This window comes from Strix uralensis, chromosome 5, assembly GCF_047716275.1.
Source record: "Strix uralensis isolate ZFMK-TIS-50842 chromosome 5, bStrUra1, whole genome shotgun sequence".
Lineage (NCBI taxonomy): Eukaryota > Metazoa > Chordata > Aves > Strigiformes > Strigidae > Strix > Strix uralensis.
In genome coordinates this window covers 76,285,142-76,309,909 of record NC_133976.1, presented here as the reverse complement: position 1 = coordinate 76,309,909, position 24,768 = coordinate 76,285,142, and the positions used below count along the sequence as shown (strand labels likewise).

Below are 24,768 nucleotides of genomic sequence, written 5' to 3'. Positions count from 1 at the left end.
ACAACATAGAAAAAGCCCGAGTTTCAGTTAGTACTGAACAGCAGGGTAGATTCTGCTGAGACCTGGTGATGGATACAGCCTGTCTCAGATAAATTTCAGGTTTGCTGTGGCAGGATATGCATGGGAATTTGGGGCAGCCAACATTATTAGGCACATATGGTCTTTGTTGCAGGGATAGTAGAACTGTAGTGTGATCTATTTCAAACGTTTATGCAAGGTGCATAAGTAAATACAAGTGTTGTATTTTTAATTGAGGCTCTTTTAAAAGGGAGGTAAAGACTTGCATTTTCCAGCTGGATGTTCAGGGGTGAGAAGGATGCAAATGTGAGAGTACATCCGTGTTGTGTGGTTGATGCAAAGGAGTTCTGAAAATAAAAATTACCATTTGAAGAATAAAACATAATTGACTTGTATGGCTTCTACCATCCTTTTACAGGTGGACTAAGCACTGTGGATATGCTGTGATTATTTTTTTATTACAAAATCTGCATAAATGAAAATATAGGTATCACTTTATTGGTAAATAGTACTCTATAAAAGAGTTTACAGAGTAATGATTGCAGCAGAGTAGGCATGTAAAACCTGTGTGAATAGCAAAGGGGTAATAGGAAATAATGTTTTGCTTTTAGAGATCAAAATGCCAAACAGAATCAGCTTTCTCAAGCTGAATATGGGTGTTGTCTATAGGAGGGGAGTCTAATAAAGAACAGTGGGAGACAAGGCATAAGGGAGAAAGTGTTAGAGTGAACTATTCTCCAAATGGATAGTTAAGGATGAAAGTGCTTATATATGGTTTTTTTTCTCCCTTTTCTTCATTACATGAATTATAGGGAGTTGAGTCTCTTTGTCACTTTTTCTTGTTTAGCATGTGGGCTTCTGTTTAGTGAGATCATTACTATCAGAGAATCCACTGTGCTTGGAAGTGTAAAGTGGGAGTAAACTACAGCTAGCATGGGGAAGGAGAAGGAAAGTGAAGACCAGGATTCCACCTGGCCCTTTGACACATGTTTAAGTGTATGTGTGGGTCTAGCCTTTATACCGCAAAACGCTCAAGCACTTGCTGAAGGAAGCGTGAGGGAAGAAAGTGCAAAAGGGTTTAGTGCAGTTGAGTTAACCTGGCTTATCTGGGTTAACACTTATCAAATGGAATAAAAAAAAAATGTGGTGGAGCTTATGTTTTTAGGAGTATTTTTTAGATAAAGAGCTTTGCCTTAAAATAGCAGTGGACTTTTGTGAAGCACTGCAATTTGTCCATCAGAAAAGCCTGGATGATTCTGCTGTGTTGTGGCAGTTCTTACGTTTTAAGTAGATAAATGCTGTCAAAAACACACTTATTTTTAATGTATCATTTCCAGGCTCTGTCAATGTGATCTCAAAAGTAAAGTTGATTTATTTTTTCCTCTGGCTGCTGCTTTCCTTTTTCCAATTGTTCTAAACACTGGAACATTTAATTAATTTTGCATGTTTATTTCTTCTCGAGGAGATAGGTAATTCATTAATCTGTCACTGTAAACATGCCCCAGAGGAGTGTGATTTTTTTTTTTTTTTTTTTTTTTTTTTTTTATTCCTAAAGATTATTTTTTGCAAGGGAGGGGCAGTAAAAGAGTTCTTTTCCTGTTTACTGATTCATACTAAAAATCTTTGTGTGTAGGCTGGTGTGGGCTGTATTCTGGAAGAGCTATCAGAAATTTATTGCTGGGTTCTGTAGAGTTGTTGGACTGTTTATTATTATTTCCTTTCTCTCTGCAAACACAAAGCATAAGAAATGGTTCACAGGGTTCATACATAATTGATAGAGGGATTAGGGCATGTATAATTTAGAAGTGTGTCTTCCCAGTTGAATCAATCTGGTGGCATGGCAGAAGTGTTACCAGGTTGTTGTGCAGGAGTGCCAAGCTTGGGCAGGACCCAAGCTGTATTTGCCTGTTTTCTTTCCTGGGTGACTGGAGGCAGGAGCATGTTTCTTAGGAAAACCAGCTGTGCTCCAAGTGAGTTGGCTGGACTCCTTTGCCTGTTACTGGATGATTAATAGGGGTGAGAGGAGGAAATCACAGCTTCATCAGAAGCCGAGTGTGTTTTCCTGGTGAATGGAAGTAGATCAGGTTCTGCTGGTAGTCTCAGAATAGGTATGTGTGGCTCTCCTGTGGGTTTGAACCACAAGTGGTAGAATGAAAGGGATTTAAAAAAAAAAAAAGCCCTTTCCATTTTTCTTTTTTTTTTTTTTTTGTCAAAGCTCTGTGTTTTTAGGTTTTGGTTGTTGTGTGTTTGGGGGTTTTTGGTTTGTTGGGGGGGAGGGGTGTGAGGGTGGGGGTGGTGATGGTAACATTTCTAGAATCTGAAAAATGCTATAGTTCAGGCATAGGAGGGAAACAAATGTATACCTTTTCTTTAGTAAGCAATTTCCATCAGGGAGGTGGGTGGTGTTAAAAATTACTTCACCTTATAACCAATTCTTGTAGCATGATATTGACTTTCTAAGACCTATCCCTGTAAAAAGAGTGGTTCTGATTCTGACATGTAACCTGGTATACCATGGGATGGATATTGTCTCACAGAAGAGTAGACTTAAACATAAAAATTAAATGAACTGTTTACGCTAATGAATGTCTAAAAGTTTTAAGAATTTCCTGAAAGTATGCCCTTTTCCTTACAGTAGGAATTATTCAATATCTAGGTGATCTGTATTCTTGTGGAAAAGTCAAATGCTGTTTGTCTGATAGAAAGTAATGCAATTTCCTTGTACTGTTCAGCAATTTTGCAGCTAAAAAAGGAAAGAAAACAATTCTCTATTACTGAAATTACATTTTTTTTTTTATGTGAGTGAATTAATTTTGAGAGGAACTCATAACATCTCTGTAGAATCTTTCATAGGTTGTTCCAACTAAATAATGTGCATAGCTTTTTCTACAAGGCTTATTTGGATTGTTATTTAATAATGCCTGGAATGTGCACTTCTGGTCCATAATCAAAAGTTCACCAGATAAAATTCAATATGATAAACTAGCCTATCTATGCTTCTGATTTGAGAAGATTGATATTTAGGTTTGTGTTTAAATGAAACCATTATAGCTAATCAACATGAATGAACAGAATGTTTCAGTTGACCTGAATCTGTATTTATGATCCTATGTGTCAAATGACTTTTAGGATGTAATTCTGTGGATTGGTGTGTTTGGGGAGTGAGGTTCTTAATTAGATTCTTTGAGAGGTAATGGAATACATTTATCTGTACTTTACTTTTCATTGACTATGTAATACATAGAAAGAAGAAATTTAAATATTTTTAGGTTGAATTGCAGTGCGGTATCTCCCCAAACTTATTTATAAATTGCCTAAACTCTATCTAGAAAGCTTTTCTTTCTCTCCTTACAGCTGAGCAAGTTGTTTTATACAGTGTTTAGAAACATCCATTTCTATTAATACTGTACTAATGTTTGCTTTCAGTCACATTTATCAACCTATTATTAGCTTTTACATGGATGTGCTAATGTACTTAATCTTGTGGTTTCTGAATACTGAGTTTGTGTGAACAAGATAAATTGTGTGATTCGTATAATAATATGGATTATTATACAGTATCTGTGAAGACTACAGAAATATTGATAGTGGAAGTGTTTTCTCAGCTGCATTAAATAGAGCTCTGTATGAAACTCATGAGTTCCTTGTGTGAATGAGTTAATTAGTTGGACAATGAGGACAGTATCTCCTGGTGTCCATTGACAGTCTGATAGCACAAGGAATGAATATTCACATAGTGAATTTCAGGGGCAAAGCTATATTGAATAGGTAATAAAATTGAGACATAATGTCAGCCAACAACTGTATTCTGACAGAACAAAGAGTATTTGCATGAACAAAACCATTGAACTTTGGTCACTGAATAATTTTTTTTGGTATGTATATATACATTTTTATAGGTTTGTATATATGCATATATATATATGGATTTGAATTATGAATATATTACCTGTGACTGGACTCAGCTAAGTATATAAAATCTCTACCCTGTAGAAAGGCCCTCTTAGCATTCCTATTTCTGAAAATAGTTTGTTTTCTATAGAAAGCTGCTCTTTCCAAGGTTACATTTTTATGACTAAGATAAATAAACTTTTCAAATAGACAAAAAGCCAAGTTCTGCTTCTCCTCTCCAGTTGTATGTTTTAGCACACACAGCATGCTTATATAGTAGTAGTCTTTATAAAAAGGAACAGGAGGAAGAAATAGGAGAACAGGAAACTCTGACACTTGCTGGCTAGTCGCCTGCCCACACTTGACCTGAAAAGGAATTATTTCTTCTCAGGTAATACATTACGTTTAAGATGGTGTACTTGTTTTTTCCATAGAGGCAAATTGAGGTACATGGTGCGCTGATGTACCAAGAAATCATACTTTTTACAAAAGCATTGGAAGTATCCTCTTAGATATTTTCTAGTTAAGAAGTGTTTTAGGAGAGTGTGTTTGTGGCTCCTGGAGCAACAAAAATATTTTGGACTTGCTGTTGATTTTAGATCTTTTCCTCCTCCAGTTCCAAGTAAATAAAAATGGCTTGCTCACTTCTCCTTTACAGGTGAAAGGACTAATTTGACTCAAGAAGGTGATGCTGCAGATGCAGTAGGTAGCCACTGGCTTCAAGCCAGGAAATAATATTTGTAAAGAGCAGATGCGCTTTTTCTTTCTTACATGGCATTAGGTAGTGAGTCAACATAGCTACAGAAGTCAGTGTTGTCCTTCTCTCCTCTTGGCATCCAAACACTGTCTTGTCCTCACAGAGATAGGGAGATAGATGGCAATTAACAGAGCATTGTCAGATGTTGACATGAGCCTCGATATCCCCTCCTTCCACTTTTTGCAGATCTTCTTGAGCACTGAATATAGGGTCAACATGACCATCCCTCTGCCTTGACATAAAGGCTCCAAACATACACTTGGAGAAGTTGTTCTGTTTCCCTGTCTTTCTTTCCTCTCCCCCTTTCATAAGATATCCAGATTATCCATTGCGATGATGTCTTTGAAATCATAGAATAGTTTGGGTTGGAACGGACTTCAAAGATCATCTAGTTCCAACCCCCCCTGCCATGCACAGAGACACTTTCCACTAGACCAGGTTGCTCAAAGCCCCGTCCAACCTGGCCTTGAACCCTTCCAGGGAGGGGACATCCACAGCTGCTCTGGGCAACCTGTGCCAGTGTCTCACCAGCCCCACAGTAAAGAATTTCTTCATTAGATCTAATCTGAATCTACCCTCTTTCAGTTTAAAACCACTACCCCTCATCCTATTGCTGCAGTCCCTGAGAGTCGTGTGTGTTGTCATCATCCCATCCCTCCCCTCCCACCCCCCCACCCCCCCCCACCCCCTTCCTGTATGCCCCGTTTAATTACTGCAAGGAGACTATAAGTCTCTCCAGAGCCTTCCCTTCTCCAGGCTGCACAACCCAACTCTCTCAGCCTGTCCTTGTAAGGGAGGTGCTTCAGCTCCCTGATCATATTCGTGGCCCTCCTCTGGACCCACTTCAACAGGTCCATGTCGTCCTGGGGGCCCCAGAGCTGAACACAGTACTCCAGGTTGGGTCTCACAAGAGCAGAATAGAGTGGGAGAATCACCTCCCTCGACTTGTTGGTCACATTTCTTTTGATGCAGCCCAGGATGTGATTGGCTTTCTGGGCTGCAAATGCACATTGCTGGGTCATGTTGAGCTTCCTGGCAACTGACACTCCCAAGTCCACCTCCACAGGACTGCTCTCAATCCACTCACTGCCAGCCTGTATTTCTGCTTGGGATTGCCCTGCCCCATATGTAGGTCCATGCGTTTGGCCTTGCTGAACTTTATAAGGTTTGCACAGGCCCACCTCTCAAGCCTTTCAAGGTCCATTTGGATGGAAATCAATTACAGTGGAGGCCAGTTGTATGGTAGGATCTAAGTTTACCACTAATTCATTGGTAATGGTTACCAAGAAAGCTTGTGTTTGACCTAGTGCTTAGAAACTGGGAAGCAAAAAGGCCTATCATAACTCTTTCTACACAGCTTTCCTAGTATTTTTCACAGCTTTCATAGTAGTTTGGCTACTTAGACCATGGGACTCACTTTGGGAAATCTGGTCTATTGGGAGCTGATGGGGTCCATCTGTCAGAAGGGGAAGAGCATCTTTGGTCATAGGATTGCCAAGCTGGTGAAAAGGGCTTTAAGCTAAAATTGTCGGGGTGGGGAATCTCAGTCCATCCCACTCCTACCAGTTTGATGCCAGTGTCAGCAGTAGATGTCTAGAGCCTGGAGAGGGATCACAGGGCAGCAGAAGAGCACCTGAAAAGCAGCATAAAGGAATTCCAGCCAGTAAGTCAGGTTCATCAGGGGAACCATTTAAATGCCTCTATGCAAACACACCTAGCATGGGAAATAAACAAGAGGAGTTAGACATGTGTGCACACCTGCAGGGCTATGATCTTACTGGCATCACAGAGGTGTGGTGGGATGGCTCCTATGACTGGAGTGTTGGAATGGAAGGATATGGGCTCTTTAGGAAGGACAGGCAGGGGAGATGAGGAGGAGGGGCCATGACCAGCTGGAGGCTGTGGAGGTCTGACTGAGGATGGATGAGGAGCTGACTGAAAGCTTATGGGTTGGGATTAAAGGGAGGGTAGGAACAGGTGACATTATAGTGGGTGTCTGCTACAGGCCACCTGATCAGGAAGACTGAGTGGATGAGACCCTCTCTATAGAGAGATAGGAGCGGTCTCACATTTGCAAGCCCTTGTCCTCATGGGGGACTTCAACCACCCTGATATCTGTTGGAGGGATGACACAACGGGGCATAAGCAATCCAGGAGGTTCCTGGTGTGTTGATGATAACTTCCATCTCCAGCTCATAGAGGAGCCAATGTGGAGAAGTGCTATGCTGGACCTTGTTCTCACCAAGCAGGAGCTGGTGGGGAGTGTGAAGCTTAAGGGCAGCCTTGGCTGTGGTGACCATGAAATGGTGGAATTCAAGATCCTTAGGGCAGTGAGGAGGGCACACAGCAAGCTCGTTATCCTGGACTTTGGGAGAACAGACTCTGGCCTCTTCAGGTATCTGCTTAGTAGAGTGGCATGGGATAAAGCCCTGGAGGGAAGAGAGGCCCAAGAAGGCTGGTTAATATTCAAGGATCACCTCCTCCAAGCTCAGGAGCAATGTATCTCAACAAAGCAGAAGTCAGGCAAAAACACCAGGAGGCCTGCATGAATGAACAAGGAGCTCCTGAACAAGCTCAGTCACAAAAAAGGCAGCCTCCAGAGGGTGGAAGTAAGGACTTAGCCTGGAAGGAAGACAGAAATTGTCCAAGCAGCCAGAGATCATTAGGAAAGCTAAAGCCCTGATAAAATTAAATCTGGCCAGGAATTTCAAGGGCAACAAGAAAAGCTTCTGTAGGTATGTTGGTGATAAAAGGAAGACTAGGGAAAATGTGCGCCCTCTTCAGAAGGAAATGGGAGACCTGGTTACCTGGGATATGGAGAAGGCTGAGGTACTCGATGACTTTTTTGCTTAAGCCTTCACTGACAAATGATCCAGCCATGCTGCTCAAGTTGCAGAATGAAAAAGGCAGGGACTGGGAGAATGAAGAACGACCCACTGCAGGAGAAGATCAGGTTCAAGATCATCTAATGAACATGAAGATGCGCAAGTCCATGGGACTTGATGAGATGCATCCATGAGTCCTGAGGGAACTGGCGGATAAAGTGGCTAAGCCACTATCCATCATATTTGTGAAGTTGTGTCAGTCTGGTGAAGTTCCTGCTGACTGGAAAAGGGGAAACATAACCCCCACTTTTTAAAAGGGAAAAATGGAAGACCCAGGGAACTACAAACCAGTCTCACCTGTGTGCCTGGCAAGATCATGGAGCAGATCCTTCTGGAAACTATGCTTAAGGCATGGGGGAAATAAGGAGGTGATTGGTGACAGCCAACATGGCTTCACTAAGGGCAAATTGTGCCTGACAAATTTGGTGGCCTTCTATAATGGGGTTACAGCATTGGAGGATAAGGGAAGCACCTCCCTTGTGAGGACAGGCTGAGAGAGTGGGGGTTGTTCAGTCTGGAGAAGAGAAGGCTCTGGGGAGACCTTATAGCGGCCTTGCAGTATTTAAAGGGGGCGTACAGGAAAGATGGAGGGGGGGGGAACTCTTTATCAGGAAGTGTAGGGATAGGACAAAGGGTAATGGTTTTAAACTGAAAGAGGGTAGATTCATATTAGATCTAATGAAGAAATTCTTTACTGTGGGGCTGGTGAGACACTGGCACAGGTTGCCCAGAGCAGCTGTGGATGTCCCCTCCCTGGAAGGGTTCAAGGCCAGGTTGGACAGGGCTTTGAGCAACCTGGTCTAGTGGAAAGTGTCTCTGTGCATGGCAGGGGGGGTTGGAACTAGATGATCTTTGAAGTCCGTTCCAACCCAAACTATTCTATGATTCTGTAATTTTTATGCCAAATAAGTTATGAGCAAAGCACTGTAAAAGGAAGATAGTTCTGCTGATTTTTCTTACATTATCTTCCCAGAGAATTAAAAAGTCTTGGGTCTGGATGATAATCTTAAAAAATCTTTGTAGATAATATAGACAGTTATTAGAATTATTTGTAACAATACTATTCAGACAATCATCCAAATATTTTCAGGCATTCTATTTTCAGCTACAAGTAAAAAAGTCTTGGTGGAAGTCTGCAGGGGGAAAAAAACAGCACAAAAAATCACTGTATTATTATTGAAAACCTAACTTTTACCCTAAAGAAGGTAGCCTTGGGGAGGAATTGGTAGATGGCATTGGGAATAAGGGATTGAATTTTAGGCTGAAGGACTCCTGTTGAATTCTTGCCTCTGTCAAAGGTTAGATGTGTGAACTTGGTTACACTGCTCCTTCTCTTTTTTCTTCTGTCCCCTTTCTCTCTTATCTAAACCAGGTACCATAGAAATAATTATAATTTCTGAAAATTCAAACATGATAGTTATGTGTAAGTACTGAACAGAAAGCTTGAAACAGCAACTTTTAAAATCACTTCTGATTCAACGATGATTGTTCTGGATCAGACAAAAAATAATTCATTAACCATTTATTTTTTAGTGATGCCAGGCTTGCTGGAATTGTTTCACCTCAACATCGGGAAATGGAAACAGTTGCATGACTGAGACAAGCTCACAGGCAGACGTCGAAGCTGTGGAGAGGGTTACGTGCTCTGTCCTCAGTATTTCCCACAATAAAGCACAGCTTGTTTCCAGTTGCCTGTATCAGGCACATTCCTGTCCTGCCATGCACTAAGGAATATGAGAAGGGTCGCTGTGTGGAAGGAGAGGAAGTGAAATTGTGAGTGGGAAGTATTAAAGACCTCATAGCTGTAAAGTCTGCACAGACAGTGCAGAGCTACAAAAATACATAAGCAAATTCATCTCTCACAGTGAAGGACACCAGTAGGTTGCTGGGGAAGCCAGACTGATGGGGTGCAATGGGTGCTTGAAAGACAAGTATCACTCAGATATCTGCTGTGGAAGATCTGAAAGGACAAATCAATGAGAAAAAGGAGTCTGTGACCTAGGAGTTAAAATTACATTTTATCTTGGGAAGATGCAAAGTTCTTGTACTAAACAGTTTTCCCTCAATATGGAGAGCAACACTCTGGATACCACAGCACAAGGTCATGGAGTGAAAGGGAGGGTCTGAGCATCATACATGGACGAGCTCTGTAGCAAGGAAGAAATGGAAAAGAGCAAGTAGGGGGAGGCTATGGTGTGGTTCTGGTTTGGAGAGCTGGACAGAGTAATTCCTGCACAGGAGTATCAGCTTTTGGTCAAGTGGTTATTTTGAACTGGGGATTGGAAAGCACCCTTTTTAGAGTTCTATTTTGGGTTTCTCAAAGGCTTCAGCACAACAGTACAGTTTTGGTTCTGGTTTCAGGAGAAGCAACAGTTGGAGACAGTTTTTTGGGTTGGGTTTACACCGGGCTTAATTCAGTGCATAGCAAGGATGGCTGTCTTTGTAGTATGGTTGAGTGTTACAACAGAAATAAGTAGCTGTCTTCTCCTGTCTCCCCATTCCTTTTCCTCCCAGCTCAGTTCAAAGAAGTAGAGATAATTCACAAGCAGTTCCTCCCTGACACCTACCAACCATCCTCAGGTTGTGAACTGATCAGCTGGAAGACTGAGCTACCTTCATCATAATGTGCAGGGGGCAGAATGTCAGGGGGAGAAGCAACATAGCTTCTTCCTGTATTGTACCACTGCATAAAAGACTTCACTCTTCAGAGCTGTCAGTCTGTCATTTTTATGGACCCTATTACATGCAGTGAATTATCTTTGCTTCCCTCAGACAAAACTGTGCTGTTAAATTCCTGTGTTTTCTGACTTAAACGTTTTCTTTTTTTGGCTAAAAATAAAATCTCCTATGATTTTCATTTTTGAAACTTGCGTTTTATAGAATTTGGAAGAGAATATAGTTCCTCAGACTATGTTCATTTCTCAGCCAGCAACGTGATATTTAAACTTGTTTTAAAAAGAAAAGAAAGAAAAAAGTGTCAGACTTCGTGCGGTTATGTTCTTGTTCCACCTATGCAACATGCCCCTCCATTTGCAGGCACTTGTCTTCTCTGGATTGCTGAGCCAGCTGTAGAGCCTGCAGGTGGAGGGTGCTGTTCAGTGGGTTGATGTAATGGCACCTGAGTTCAAAGGCTGCTTCCTGAAGCTGTGCTGGAAGTTACCATCCCTGGTGTCTGTCATCAAACTGCACAAGCTTACCTTAAATGTGGGCAGTTTGCTGATATCTTTGGGCACTTTGATACAATAGTCCCTGTCAGTTAGCACAGGGAAAACACTGGGTAGCCTATATGCTTCTGAGTATGTCGGTCTTCCTGCCACTGTTAAGCATTTATGATTTCTTCTAAGCTATTCTGCATATATCATAGGTTCATTTTCATCACTAATAGGGAAACTCCTGTTCGGAATGTGAATTTCTTCAGTGTTGTTCCTTCTAGTATGTTGTCTTACACTTCAGTTTTGGAGGTACCTTCAATTCATTATCCTTTATCACTTTTTAGGCAAAGAGTACTTGTGCCAATGGAGCTTTTTATAACTGGGACTTGATTTTTGATCTTTATTTTTATCTGTACAGATGTGACAGAGCTATTTATACCAACAGAGAGAAAGCGTGCAATAAGCTAACACTGAAATAATTGCTAATTGCAGTCCCAGTGACTCTACCAAGAGACGGCCATAAACCATGTGTTTTGTTAGGTCTGCAGTATTTTCTAGCCAAAAACAAAATTGCTCGCTGTTTAAAAAGAAAAAAAATTTACATTTTTTTATTACATTACATTTACAAATGTGGCTTGTCCTGCACTAGGAGTGTAAATGCTGTAGGCCAAATATTTTAAAATTGAGATAAAAAAAAGAAGTAAACCTGTATTTTTATGACACCATGTTTTAACTTTTAAAAGGCAGTGTGTATATTAGGCAGTAATACCACTGGCAGAGTTCTGTTACTAACTAGATTAAAACAGAAAAAATAGATGGTCTTTTGGTGGAAACAGAATGAAGAATCTAATTTCAGCTGACGCAGGGGCCAGTTCCTATAGGACAGACATTTGCTTGGGCATTATAATACATGTTATCTTTCAAGTGAAAGATGCAAATGTGGCCAAGTTAATTTACATAGCATTCAGATAAACTTACTAAATCAAATAATATTTTACAGTAAGTTGGAAGCCAGCATGAAATCAAAGCAAAGCTTCTCAGGACAACTTTCTATCAATATATAGACACTTTCATTTATAGATAGGGACCCACTGAGTGTTTCAAAATTATATAGACAGTTGAGGTGTCTAAATCTGACTGAAATCTGTAGAAATGAGGTTCCTGTATTGCTGCTTGCCTGTGAAAGTCCTCCTGGGTTCTGTGTATTGGACTCACTACTATGGAAATCCAGTTCTTAGCAACATTTCTGTTGCCTGTTTCCCAGGCGATGCTAAATGAGGATCCTCCAGGAATGAGGGAGAATGCTCTCATGGGCAGGGGAATGATTGTCCTGAGAGACTTCCCAAGAAAGTATCTGTGTCTTGAATCACAGCTTGGCAGATCTACTGGCTGTGGTAGGGCCCTAGGGATATAAAAAAAGGCAAACTGATGAGGGAAGGGGTAGCTGTATAGACATTAGAGAATTCAGAAAAACCTTTGCAATTCCAGACCGCAGAGTCAGCAAATGAGATTCTTCATCATGCTTATCTAAGCTGTAATGTCTATGTTGTTGTGCGGTGGGTAGCTGTAATTTTAAATGTAGTGATGATCCTGAGAGGAGTTGGCACAATTTTGTAGAGGCTTGCTCTTTTTCTTCTTTCAGAGAAGACTTAAATCACTTCATATTCTATTTTAATTTTGTTCTTTCATGGAAAACTTTGTCTAAGAAGCTTTCTTCTTTTCTTGCAGTCCTCATTCCATCCCAGATCGCCTGCGGATCAGGGTGAACAGGATTAATTTACAAGAATATGAGGGGCTACATTATGACAAGGAAAAACTCCGGGAAGCTTGTAAGTTGGAAGAAGCCAGGTTGTAGCTGCTTTTGGTAGAACATTCTGTATAAATCTTAATGTTAACACCCCCCCCCCCCCCCCCCCAATAAAACAACAACAAAAAACTCAAACACAGGGTCAAGCATACATTTTGGATGAGTCATGTGGAGTGTATATTCATCTATCTGTGCACATAGAAATTCTTTCTATATAAATAGTCTTTATAAAGAGCATATAGAGAGAATGCACCTGTTTTCTTACTTAACTATGCCTTCTGCAAGTTGATTTTATTTACTGTAAAATAAGTGGTTTTCATACCTGTCGGGTTTTTTTATTCATGTCTTTCTGTTGGTCCTGCTGGGTTTCTACTAGTGTATGAAACTATTCCAGATTTTATGATTAGCATCAAATTTGAAGCTGAGTGGGGGACCATAATAAATTGCGTATTGAGAATGTGCTCTGACCTTGAGGACCGTGATAAATTTCATATTGAGAATGTGCTCTGACCTTGAACATGGTTTTTGTGTAGGATACATCTATCTTAGGAAACAAATCTAGCTTCCCCAGTCCTTATTCTTAACTGCCTTCAGTTTTCATATAAGAGAATAATCACTGTTTTGTTTCCTCATGTAATGGTTTAATTGCCACCTTCAGGGGTAAGTCGAAAGCAGACAGTGGTTGCTTTGGCAACATGGATGATGACAATCCACACTTAAAAATGGAGTTCCTTTCCTTGGTGACACACAGAGTCATTAATCAATGAGGGACACGGCTTCTTGTGATAACAATTTAATAGTCTTGTTCATGCATCTGGCTCATTATTCATATTAAATTACAAGCATGACTGTTTGTTGTGCAACAAAGCTTCAGCTCCCTCTGTAATACAGAGTGCTCTGGTAATTACAGGGTGACAATTCTTTTAATTGGTTTGCTTATCTTACTGTTGGAAGATAGTTAAATTGTTTCACTCGTCTAGTCCCATCCCTTTCTTATTCTCCCAGTTCACCGGCTCTTCTTCCGACAAAATAACTGAAATGGCTTAAATTTTAATACAGGTCCTGACAGCCTTTTCTGAAGTTTCTGTTAGTGGATTTTGGTCATATTTAAAGCAATCAAAGCCTTCATCACTGGACTGAGAAGAATTTTAACAGGATGAGGATTATGGCTCCCTGGAGAAGAACTTGCTTCAAGTTTAAATTGAGAGTTTGACCTTGAGTAGACTTCAGGCCACATTGAACCCATATCTATCCAACCCTGTCAGAAACAGTCTGGTTCATTTGATGGTTCTTCCTATGGTTTCACATCTGAGGAAAACTATTCTCATCCATCCTCACTATGGACATAGATTTTGTGTATGTGTATTTAGTATGTATTATATAGTCCTTAAGAGCCATTTACGTGTTCTAACACAAAATATACAACTTTTTACACTGTTATCACTGCAGTTGTAAATGTGTATTTGTGTTGTCACCTGCAAAAAACGTAACATTATAAAAAATATCAGAGAATGATCTGGTACCTCTGAGATTTGGTTTTAGATTTCACATGCATTTTTTGATCACTTGCTGGATATGTGCTTAAGAGGTTTTCATTCAAAAAGTAGGTGTTTGTCCATCAGGAGTTAAAATGGTGGCTTTGGAGCTTTGACAGGTCATTTGCAGTAAGAGTCTCCTGTCTCTCCTTCCAGTTACTGCGTGACTAGCTTTATAATGTAACATAGCTGGACTGGAGTATTCTGCTCAGACATTTTTCATGAAGTTGTTTTTCCTATTTGTCCTCCTTAGCTGTCTCAGTAATGCTTGTGCATTACTGTTTTCACATTAAAATATGAGAAAACAAATAATATCCCCATCAACCTAAAATAAATCAGGAAAGATGCCTCACCTTACTCTTTGTAGTTACTAGGAATGTCCTGTGTAAGGACATATAACTTACAGCATACACTGATGGTCATCAGCCTAATTCTCTGGACATATAACTTAAGTGTCTACTATGAGAATTGTCCAGCCTTTAGTTTTCAGGAGGTTGGTCTTGATTTGAGGACTTCTGAGTGATGCTAATTATGACTGAATAAAATCATTATGGGAAGAGAAGTGCTCTCTAAACAGTCAGAAACCAAAATGCAAAATTCCTGTGGTTCACTGAGCATAGACCTAATGTCCACATTTTCCTGTAACTTACTGCAAGATGCTTGTGTCTCTTCTGGAAACTGAGGTACAAACAGTCATCAAGCTGCATGGTTACACTAGAGGACTACATAACTTTTTATGAGGAAGGAAGCTGGAAAATCATGTAAATCTTCATTTTAAAAAGAGTAGATAGACATTTTAATTGCATTTCTGACATAGCTAATTGGATAAATTTTAAGTGGTTTTCTGGTGGCAGGCCTAGGGATTGGTGCCTGCCTGGCTCTATCATATTCTAAATACTTCTATGAAATAAGTGTGCTGTCTACATCCTCATCAGCAAATCACTTCATGGAGCATTGCCACTAAAAGTTACTTGGCTAAAGGGGGGATGAGGGAAGTGTTGAGGAAGAAGTGACTCTCCTTTCTTTACCAGAGGAAGTGATTGGGGAGTGCAGATAAGTACCTTTCCATGGCAGGTGAACAACTGAAATTTTGTCAGTCTGAATTAAAAATTTAAATGCAGATAATACTTGTGCACTAGCAAAATACAAGAGCACTTGTATTGGGCCTTGTTTCTACAAGGCCTGTTACTGTAAGAGGGGTTAGCTTCCTTCAGCATGACTGTAGCTCTCGGGTGTGTGTATGTCTCACTAAATGCTTGCAAGGGACTCAATTTACGTATCTGTCCAGGCTTTGGCAGAATACCTACAACTTAATTGTGGAATACTATACTTAATAGCCATTCCCTGCCCACAAGGATTAAAAGCACTTTTACCTCCCTAAATAATTTGAAGACCAAACCAGAATCTCACAGCAATCTGAATAGGAAAAGGAAGCCAGTTAATAATGAGTTATCCCTGAAGGAAAAATAGCAAAGAAGCTATTATCATTTTTGTCTGTTACATGTCTCCATAATAGAGTTTTGAAAGCTCTGACATAGTGTAATAATCTGGATCGTTTTAACTCACAGTAAATACATTTCACTCCTCTTGTTTTCTTGAAATACTTATTTGATTCTATCAACTATTTCACCTAAAACTGCACTTTCTGACATATAACAACTCGTCATACAAACTGTTCCATGAAGATTAATCTTCACTCTGCTGGAGGTAGACACCTAATTTTGAAAGCCTCCTGAGCAATTAAAGAATGTCACTTTGTCCTCTGAAGGGCATGACTGTTCTTAACCCATTGTCCTTCTGTTGCTTTCTACTTTTCTTGTCACTGCAGCTGGCATTTAACCAAGATGCTGTTTCTGAATTGCCCCTTTCTTCCTTCCCCATGCTCCTTCTTTTCTCCTTCATTCTTTCTTCTGTCAGCATCTCAGTATTGTCTGTGGGATGATTGATGATGGTAGAGAGGATGCTTATTGATCCTTCCGCGAGAAGGGGTGAATGCTTCCCTGCACTCTCAAGAAAGGGATATATGTTGGCATTTTAGTTATGTTGTAATGCTCTTCACTGCAAATGTAGTTGTCTTTTCTAACGCCTCCCTATAAGTGCCCCAAGCACTTATCACCCTAGTCACCAGCTTCACCACCTTCTGCCCAATATAATAGTTGTACATTACCTGACCATAACCATATTCAAAAAATGAGTTGGATTGATGTTTCTAGATGGGCAGAACTTAATTCTGTCTCTCTTGCCTGCATATCTTCTGTGGCCTCTCTGATTTCCTGTTATTGCAGGAAAGTGTGATCCAAAGCAGCATTGTCAGGGAACAATTGAGTTATTTTTAAAATAGCAAAATCTTTCTGTTTATGGCACCTTACTTTCCCCTTTCCAATGCCACTAAAAAATTCCTGACGGTGGAGGTATATGCAGAAACTAATTATATTTAAAATTAAAAAAAAAATCAATAACAAACCAGCCATAAACTAGTTGGTGACTAAGTAGTCTTCAACCCTTCTTAGTCCTTCCTGCCAACACTGTTGTAGATTTGCACCATGAAGATGGAGCAGTGAAATAGCTCACTATCAGCAGTAACTGCAGAGTTATTTGTTCATTTTAATAGGTCAGTTCTTACTGCCCTTAACTTGTTATGTATGCCCTAGCCATGGAGAACAATTTTAGTTTAAGGAGGAATTGTACCCAGCTGCAGTAGTGGCAGTATCAGAAATAACTCTCAGCTCTGTAACAGCTCCATGTGTCTCACACTGTCTTTTACACAGAGGCAGCTGTGTAAAAGCTGTTATCTCTGCTCAGACAAAATGGCACACTAGATTAAAAAGCAATTTTTGAATAAAATTTAGTTCCATGTGTGTAACAATTGAACTATCTGTAATCTAACAGTCCTTTTCTCTGCAGCCTCCCTCTTTGTGTGTGTGTGAGTGGGGGGTGGTGTAACATGGTGTGATGTTAACTTCAAATTCTTATCTGTCTTTCCTGCTTATATCTAACCAGATGTCTATAATGCATGTGTCCCTGCCTTTAATTCCTGTGGGTTATCTGAGGGTTTGGGGTCACCCTAGGAGTTCCTATCAGGTGCATGGCGTGACAAGCTTGTGAGTCATTTGGGATGTGTACATGTACAGAGATACTGTATCTTCCTCATACCAGCGATGTACTTACCACAGTTTGAGAATCCTTGATCTATGAAATGTATTCTGACTCTAAAGCTCAAGGATAGGGCAGGTGAAGTTAATTTGGAGATTGTTCCGTGTGATTTTGAGCAACTAGATAAATAAGAAGAGGTCGGCACTGAGGGCAGAGGGAAGCAGAGGACCTCCTGCTAGGTGGTATGATGAGGGAAACGTGTATTAGCAGATGGAGTCAGGACAGGGGATATTAGCCGCTGAGGCAGATGTGCTTGTGTTGGGAGGCAGCTTTGATCTGAATGGCTTTAGGTGAGATGGGTTGTGTAGTTACAAATCTTCTCTTCCATCCTATAAAGGAAGCACCAATGGCCATTTATTCATCAGGAGGCCTCTTAGTGGACATGGTGCCTTATCTGTAGAAGCTCTGTAAAAGGCAACATTACCTACAGACTTTCTATTAAATTTCACTCTGCTTAGAAGTCACTGCCGTGCTCTAACAGCTTTGTTTTCTCAGTATGTGTTGTGTAGACATTAGTGAATTCATGCATTTCTCTGTCACAGTGATTTAATAAGATCTGAAACTGAGATGGTTGAATGGGTTGCTTAAAGTCACCCAGCAAGATGAAACTGTAGAGGGTTAGAAGTCAGTAGTGAATTAAATATTGGAAACTCTGCTGCCACTGAGCTCCCAGATTCTCATGCTGGTGTGTACAGATGCAAACTGCTGATAAATGGTTGTAACTAAACCAGAAATGACAAAAACAAAGAGGAAGTTGCCAAAGGCATTGCTTGTGTCAAATGAAATATCTATTTTTGCCTTTTGATGGGTGAGACCTTGTGGGCTTTGTCCAGACAGCAGAGTGAATTACACTTCTCCCTTTGACTGACACCCATACACACAGATGTTCAAAAATTAGAAAGACATGGGAGTCCAACAGAAGAAAAACCAGGATGTGTTCAGATAATTAAAGGCAGTAGCACAATGAATATACACACAGGTGCTGAAATAGACACCTTAAATCCTAGCTTTTTCTATTTTTGAGCTCTTGATTTCGTAGTCATAGTAACATTTATTTAACAGGGCATGTCATTGCCTGGGTTTGGAGGAAGGAGTAAATCCAAACCATTAAAACCACATATCTCATATCATTGAGTTATAAAATCACAGAGTGGTTGGGTGGGAAAGGACTCTCTAAAGATCATTTAGTTCCAACCACCCTGCCATGGGCAGGGACTCCTTGCTCAAAGCCCCATCCAACCTGGCCTTGAACACTTCCAGGGAGGGGGCATCTGCAACTTCTCTGGGCAACCTGTTTCCTATCTCACCACCTTCACTGTACTAAATTTCTTCCTTAGATCTAATCTAAATCTACCCTCCCTTGACACCACATAAGTCGTATCTACATGTAACACAGTCCTCTGCCTTTTGAGCTAGTGGGGAAACTGTCACCTGTAAGTTTGCCGTCTCCCTTAAACTAGAAGAGATGGACAGTATTCCAAATAGATATAAATACATATTTACCCTAGAGGAGTGGGGAGACACAAGAATTTTAAGTTCCATTTCAGACTTTCCAGGAAATCATGCTATAGTTTGCCTTTCTGGTATAGACTTTCTGTGAGCTTTTTCAGTGCCTATTCTACTTCTCCCATTTTCTTTTCTTACTGCTCTTCTGATTTGATTTCCTCTTACCTTTTCAGTCCTGGTTGTCCCCTTTGGCCATCTCATCCCACACACATCCTTCCTGCCTGTCTTAATCTATTTCTACAGATCGTGCAGTTCAGGTTCCTGCTCTTTTTCTTAATCCTAAATCCTTATTCATTGTTCAGCCAGAACTCTTCTTTCAGCTATTAGCCCTAATATCCATTCCCTGCCAGTTTCAATTCCTAGCTCTTCATAGTTTTACTTTTATAACCTGTTCCCTTTTGTGTGGTGTTTGGGACAAGTTCTCTCTTCATTTAACTTGGACAGCTTCTTCATTTTTGTGGTAGGGTATTGGAGAGATCACTGAGAGATAGAGGGGATGACCATCTTCTCAAACGTGGTCTGGTTTAGACTGATAACCTCTGCTGTGTTTTAGCTCGTGACATGTGAGGATTTTAAAAGTGGACCACTAGTGCGAAGAAAGCTAGCAACCAACGAACCTAAGGAGGCTTAGGTTTTGTCAGTATAATAAACAAAAGAAATCTGAAGAGACACATGGCTTAGATTTGTGTGATAAGGAAATCCTTTTTTACAAACTCCGCTGTATTAAAGCCGTACTGGGAAAGCCAAACCTCTTAATATAAATGTCTGAGTATTTTAAAATTCTCTCCCAAGAATTTACTTGGTCCTTCACGTTTCTAGTATTAGTGGAAACCCCTCAGGAAAATGACATTCTTATAACTTCTTCAGTAGTGAGGATCCTTTATTTGCTACATTAAACATTTACAGCCCAGTGTCTAATCTCCCCAGTCCCCTGAGGTATGTCAGACTCAGAATGAGTTTTTCTGGCATTCACATCTACCTTAATGATCTGTCTTCAGGCTGTTTTGTTTGCTATTTGAGTGGGTTAATCATGGTGTTTAGATCACAAATTGAATCCTTTCATAACAATAAATGGGGAAGTTAATTGAATTTTATTTTTTCTTCATGGTGCCATGTGCGGTATATTCAGGCTTCTTCCATTTGTGTCCTCGATACTATTTATTAAAGAGTTCACTAGCTTTAGATATTCAGCATTATGGGCAGTTAATAGGTGGAAGATTTATTTGTTGTTTATAAATTCCATAGCCACTTTCATGAGGACTTAGAAATCACTACTAACCTTGCAGTTAATTAGAGCATCATGCTGGCCATACTGCTGCATTTACCCAACCCTTCTCCTGCTGATACTTAGTTTTGGTTAGTGTTGCTAGGAACAAAAAGCTTCCTGCAGTACTGGGTCAGAATACGAGGCAACTGTCTGCCCTGTCTCATGTCCCGGGGTTCTTGCACTGCTGCTCATCACTGCAGCATCAGAGTCTGTATCCACAGCTCCCTGGACGAAGTCCTTTTCATGATTCAGGGAGAACAAAGAAGCTGGGAGCTAGATGCAAGTAGCCAGAAGAGCAGGCGCCTTGAGAATAAAACGTCTGGCACTTAAATGCTGCAGCTTGGCTCATGATCTGAGACTATCCCTTGTTTTTGGCACATTCCCATGTGTGGATATAACCATATATTCACAGGAGTGGACAGTGTGTGGGTGTATGGGAAAGTTGCTCTGCAGTGTCTGTGCTCTTAATGTAAGACTTTGTCTTCTTCTCTCTCACCTGGCATATCTAGTAATAACTGTTCTGTACTGTCCACATCCTCATCCACACAGGGCTGCTCAGAAGAGGTGTAAGCTCTTCTGGATGAAAGTGTCTGCAATGACATTGAATGCCATGCATGTTATCTTTATGCCTTTAACTGATTTACCATAACTTAACTCATTTTGCCTCTCTTGCACAGCATTGCCCTATATTTAGAATGAGCAACAATCCCATAGTTTCAATCCCGTTATCAATCACTAAGGATTTGCTTTTGTTTTCAAACAGCAGCTATTGTGAAGCACTTTGAAAATCTTGGCTGCGTGGTGCATTGTGCATACTTACTGTGGTTTATGATAAAAATGAGGGCTGGGAACAATTTCCTTGCTGAAAGCCAAATGCATCTTGCAAAAAAACAAACCAAAAAAACTCCGTAACATATCCCAGACAAAAAACCACCTTTGACAAGCAGCATTTTAGTATGTGCTATAGTATTATCCAGTAATGATTTAAAAGGTTTTTCAAATGAGCATGAACCATATGGAATGGAACCATTTGAGACCCCCCCCATGCACCTTATCCCTTAGCTAGCCATTGACCCCAAAAGCCATAGGTCATGCTAATTCAGGATTTCCAGGCAGCAAAAGCTGCACGTTTCTTTTTAAGGACAAAGTCACCCAGACCAGAATTCCAGAATTGTTCCATGACCACCAAGAATAGATGGGACATAATTTAATTAAATCTGTGAATCATGACTTCTTCACTTGTTAGATGACACTCATGAATGTCACTGCTAAGCTATTTATTACATACTAGTGTTTTCTTTTCAGACATTTTGGTGGATTTCTTTAGGATTCTAAATGTTTGTAAGGTCCTCCTTCTTAGGTTTGTCAGGATTAAGTTAAGGATTCCACTTCTGTGTTAGCTGCATTGTTTTGACAGGCCAAAGCTCTGGTCCCCATTAAGTGCATATACTCCTCCATGAAGGAAGGAATTCAACAGAAAGAGTCAAAATCTGTGGTGACAGTTCATGAGCCAGTGGTGTAGCTCCCTGGTGCTCTGTAGCTATTGGAGGTGTAGTCATGTCTGCTGCAGTTCACTTTTTAGTGATATAAATGAATTTAACAAACGCTTCTCTCGGTAAGGACTGCCAAGAGATCTGCTGAATTGAAACTAGATAGCCATTAAGTACTCTCTACAAAGAGCTTAAGGGTCTCTTGTCAGAGCAGGTTAAGCAACAATAAACACTAAGCAAAGAGAATCAGTCTGTAACCCAGAGCATCAGAGCGCATAAAGCAAACCTTGCTATTGACCCTCCTTCCACTTGCTTGTCTCTCAGTCTTTGTTCTGTAATGAAAAAATCTGGGAGGTTGCTGTGAGCACTGTTCCCTTCTGGCTTTCCTGAAAATGTGCAGGTGGATTGGCACCACTATCAGATGTCAGTGTTGCTTCAGGAGAAGTACGAGCTCTTCCCTTCTTGCCTAGACTTCCTGCCTAGTCTTCCTGCCTATTCCTTCTTTATGTTCTTGTTTCTCCCTCCAGCTTTTTTTCCCTGCTTCTGGTTTTCCCGGGTTCATAGCTGTTCTGCTTTTCAAACTGCTTTCCAAACACAATGCTGGCAGTATTGTTGATGTGTCCCCAGAGCCCTGTGCTGGCCTCTGAGGCCCATAATGACCTTGACTGCCAGAGGTGCTCCTCTCCTCTCCTCTCTGAAACCACTGAACTTCTTGCCTCAGTGGGCCACAAAAATATGAGCCGTGTTCCCCGCTATCTTTTAGCAATGTCTTGTTCTCTTATCAGAATGAAGAGCTTCTCGTTAGATAAATACCTCTCTTAATCAACTTAGTTTGAATAGCAGGAGGGGCTGCAGCACAGTTGTTTTTTCTATTTATCTCAGAACTGTCAGTGACTTTATGTTGCTTCTTGTTATCCAGTTACCAAAATTGTTTACACGTTGATATTCTGCTCTCCTTTTGGAATACTTCATATGAGGATTTAAGTCTCTTTCCTGCTGCTTCTCTACTTTTTTTGGCCATTGTTTGATTAAAGACCCTCTAGGAAGAAAAAAATAACTTCATTCAGTGATTCAGTTTTAGAAAATCGGGTACTCAAGAGTTTTCACTTGTTCCTTTTTATTTAATGAGATCTTAGTAGGTAGCTCTCTTGGTACCTTCCTTGTGGACTCACATATTTGGGTTTTGTCTTTTGTTCTTTTTGTGGGTTTGTTTTGGATTTTTTTTGGCTGCAAGAATAGAATGGCTGTGGAAACATAAATCCCATGTTATTAAAAATGCTGCCCTCAGCTGAGAGGAATTATTTGCTGAATTTTTACAAGTTCTCTTTTTTTTCTCTGAGAAGGTATGGAGATGTGTCAATTTTGTGTGTAGATGGAATAATGTCTGTTTTGATTTGAAAGCAGCCTTACATCAAAATAACGTGGTACTGGACAGTTTTCTCTGAAATTTGCTACTTCAAATCATTTTTGTAGACTTTTAAAAGCTCTGAAAATGAAATATCACTCTCTTATTTCAATGTATAAGAGCACTCCCCTAAACTCTTGTTCTGGAGTGTGTTCCTTTCTTTGCAGTTAATAACTGATGACATCATACAATGAAGTACACAATTTAACTGGATCTGTTTTAGCTTCTTTGATATGAAAGACAGTTGAAAACTGAAATCTGTGATAATTATAAATGGTTGAAGCTAATGATGAATAATAAGTTCCTGCTTTTAAATGACTTAATATTTAGATAGTAGAAAGCTTTTGTGATGACATTAAAAAAAAAAAAACACAGCATATTGCAAATCTTTTAAAGTTCAAGAGAATTCCATTAAAGAGGTTTTTCTTTGGTTTTGATTTTCCAGCCATTCCCCTAGGAATTATAGTTGTACGAGGAGATTGTGACTTGGAGACCTGTCGTATGTACATTGACCGTCTACAAGAGGTGAGGTTTTCATTAATTCAGGTATCAATTATTAGTCTATTATGCTTCTTTCAGTTCTGAGTGCAGAGGTCTAATAGTTGCAACAGCCGTATATTAAGAGTATTGCAATTTGCCTACCACTGAAAACAAAACTTTAGTCATGATATGATAATAAAAGCAGGAGTAGCACTGAAAAAATATTTTCTATTCAGAAAATGAAAAGTCATACAGACTCTTAAAATGATAACAAAATTGATGTGGATGGGTGTGTTTACGTCTCCTTGAATTGGAATGGAATACCAGGACTCTACACATACCTTGCTGAAATTAAATAAATTATTAATTAGAAAGTGTGTTATGTAAGGATAAACATCATGGTATTTAAGTGGGTCTAATTATGCAAATATCTTTCTCTCATACTGTCATAGAGTAATCTGAGACACCAATAATCACTACAAATATCAGCTAGATATTTCCAAATACACAGAAATGTATGCTCATGCAGCTAATAATAATGTTGCTTTTAATGTCTTGAACACCTTGCCTTATCATTCATAGAATCATTCAGGTTGGAAAAGACCCTTGGGATCATTGAGTCCAACCATCAGCCCTACTGTAAAAAGTTCTCTCCTAAAAAAGTTCTCCCCTAGTCCATCCTACAACACAGTCTGGGAAGTGGAGGCTCCAAATGCCCTATTACCTGAATAATTTTGTGTATGCCTTTAGTGATAAAACTAATGGATTTTCATTAATATACTGTCTCTAACTGTTTTTAATCTTCTACTGATATCTTTCAACAACATTTACAAGTGTGAGGACATTACGCAGGTTTCTAAATAGGTGGTCCAATTTACATAGGAGCTATGAACCTCGTCTCTCCCATTGAACACTTTGGAAGCCACTGACTTCCCTGTGGTTTTGAAACTGCACTTGCAACCTGAATACGGGCCTTAGTATCCCACTACAGGCTTTCACTTTTTTGCATTTCAGCCAGGATTCCCTTCATCAAAAGCATTTCTGAACATTCAGACCTGAGGTGTAGCTATTATTATCAGACATAAAACCATACTTTAAGGTGATGCATATTTGAAGTATCCGGTGATGGAAAATTACAATGAAATAATTGTGATGATGTTTTCAGCAGATTACAAATGTGATCTTATACTGAGCTCAAGTAACTTAATGGCCAGTATTGGGTGGCGAGTAGCTGCACAGCCCTGGAGAAAGCACATCTAATTCTGGTTGAATTACCCATAGTGGTTGTGGGGGAACTGTGTTCCTCCATCCTTTTGCTGGGTTTGTACTTTTTTTTTGTGTGTGTGTGTTCTTGATTTGGCTCAGACCTATTTGCTGGGAATGGAGTTGCAAAGGTTTTCTGCACTCTGCCAACTTGCATGC

General features: G+C 40.1%; 1 protein-coding gene across 4 annotated transcripts in view; it reads left to right on the top strand.

Annotated features, from left to right (window-relative positions):
* DGKI (diacylglycerol kinase iota) overlaps positions 1-24,768 on the top strand; it is a 221,565-nt gene that overhangs the window by 137,582 nt on the left and 59,215 nt on the right. For all 4 annotated transcript variants that reach the window (XM_074871781.1, XM_074871780.1, XM_074871783.1 and 1 more), the window contains 2 exons: positions 12,432-12,532; positions 23,312-23,391. In XM_074871781.1, the coding sequence (XP_074727882.1) occupies positions 12,432-12,532; positions 23,312-23,391 (181 nt within the window). The remainder of the gene's footprint in view (positions 1-12,431; positions 12,533-23,311; positions 23,392-24,768) is intronic.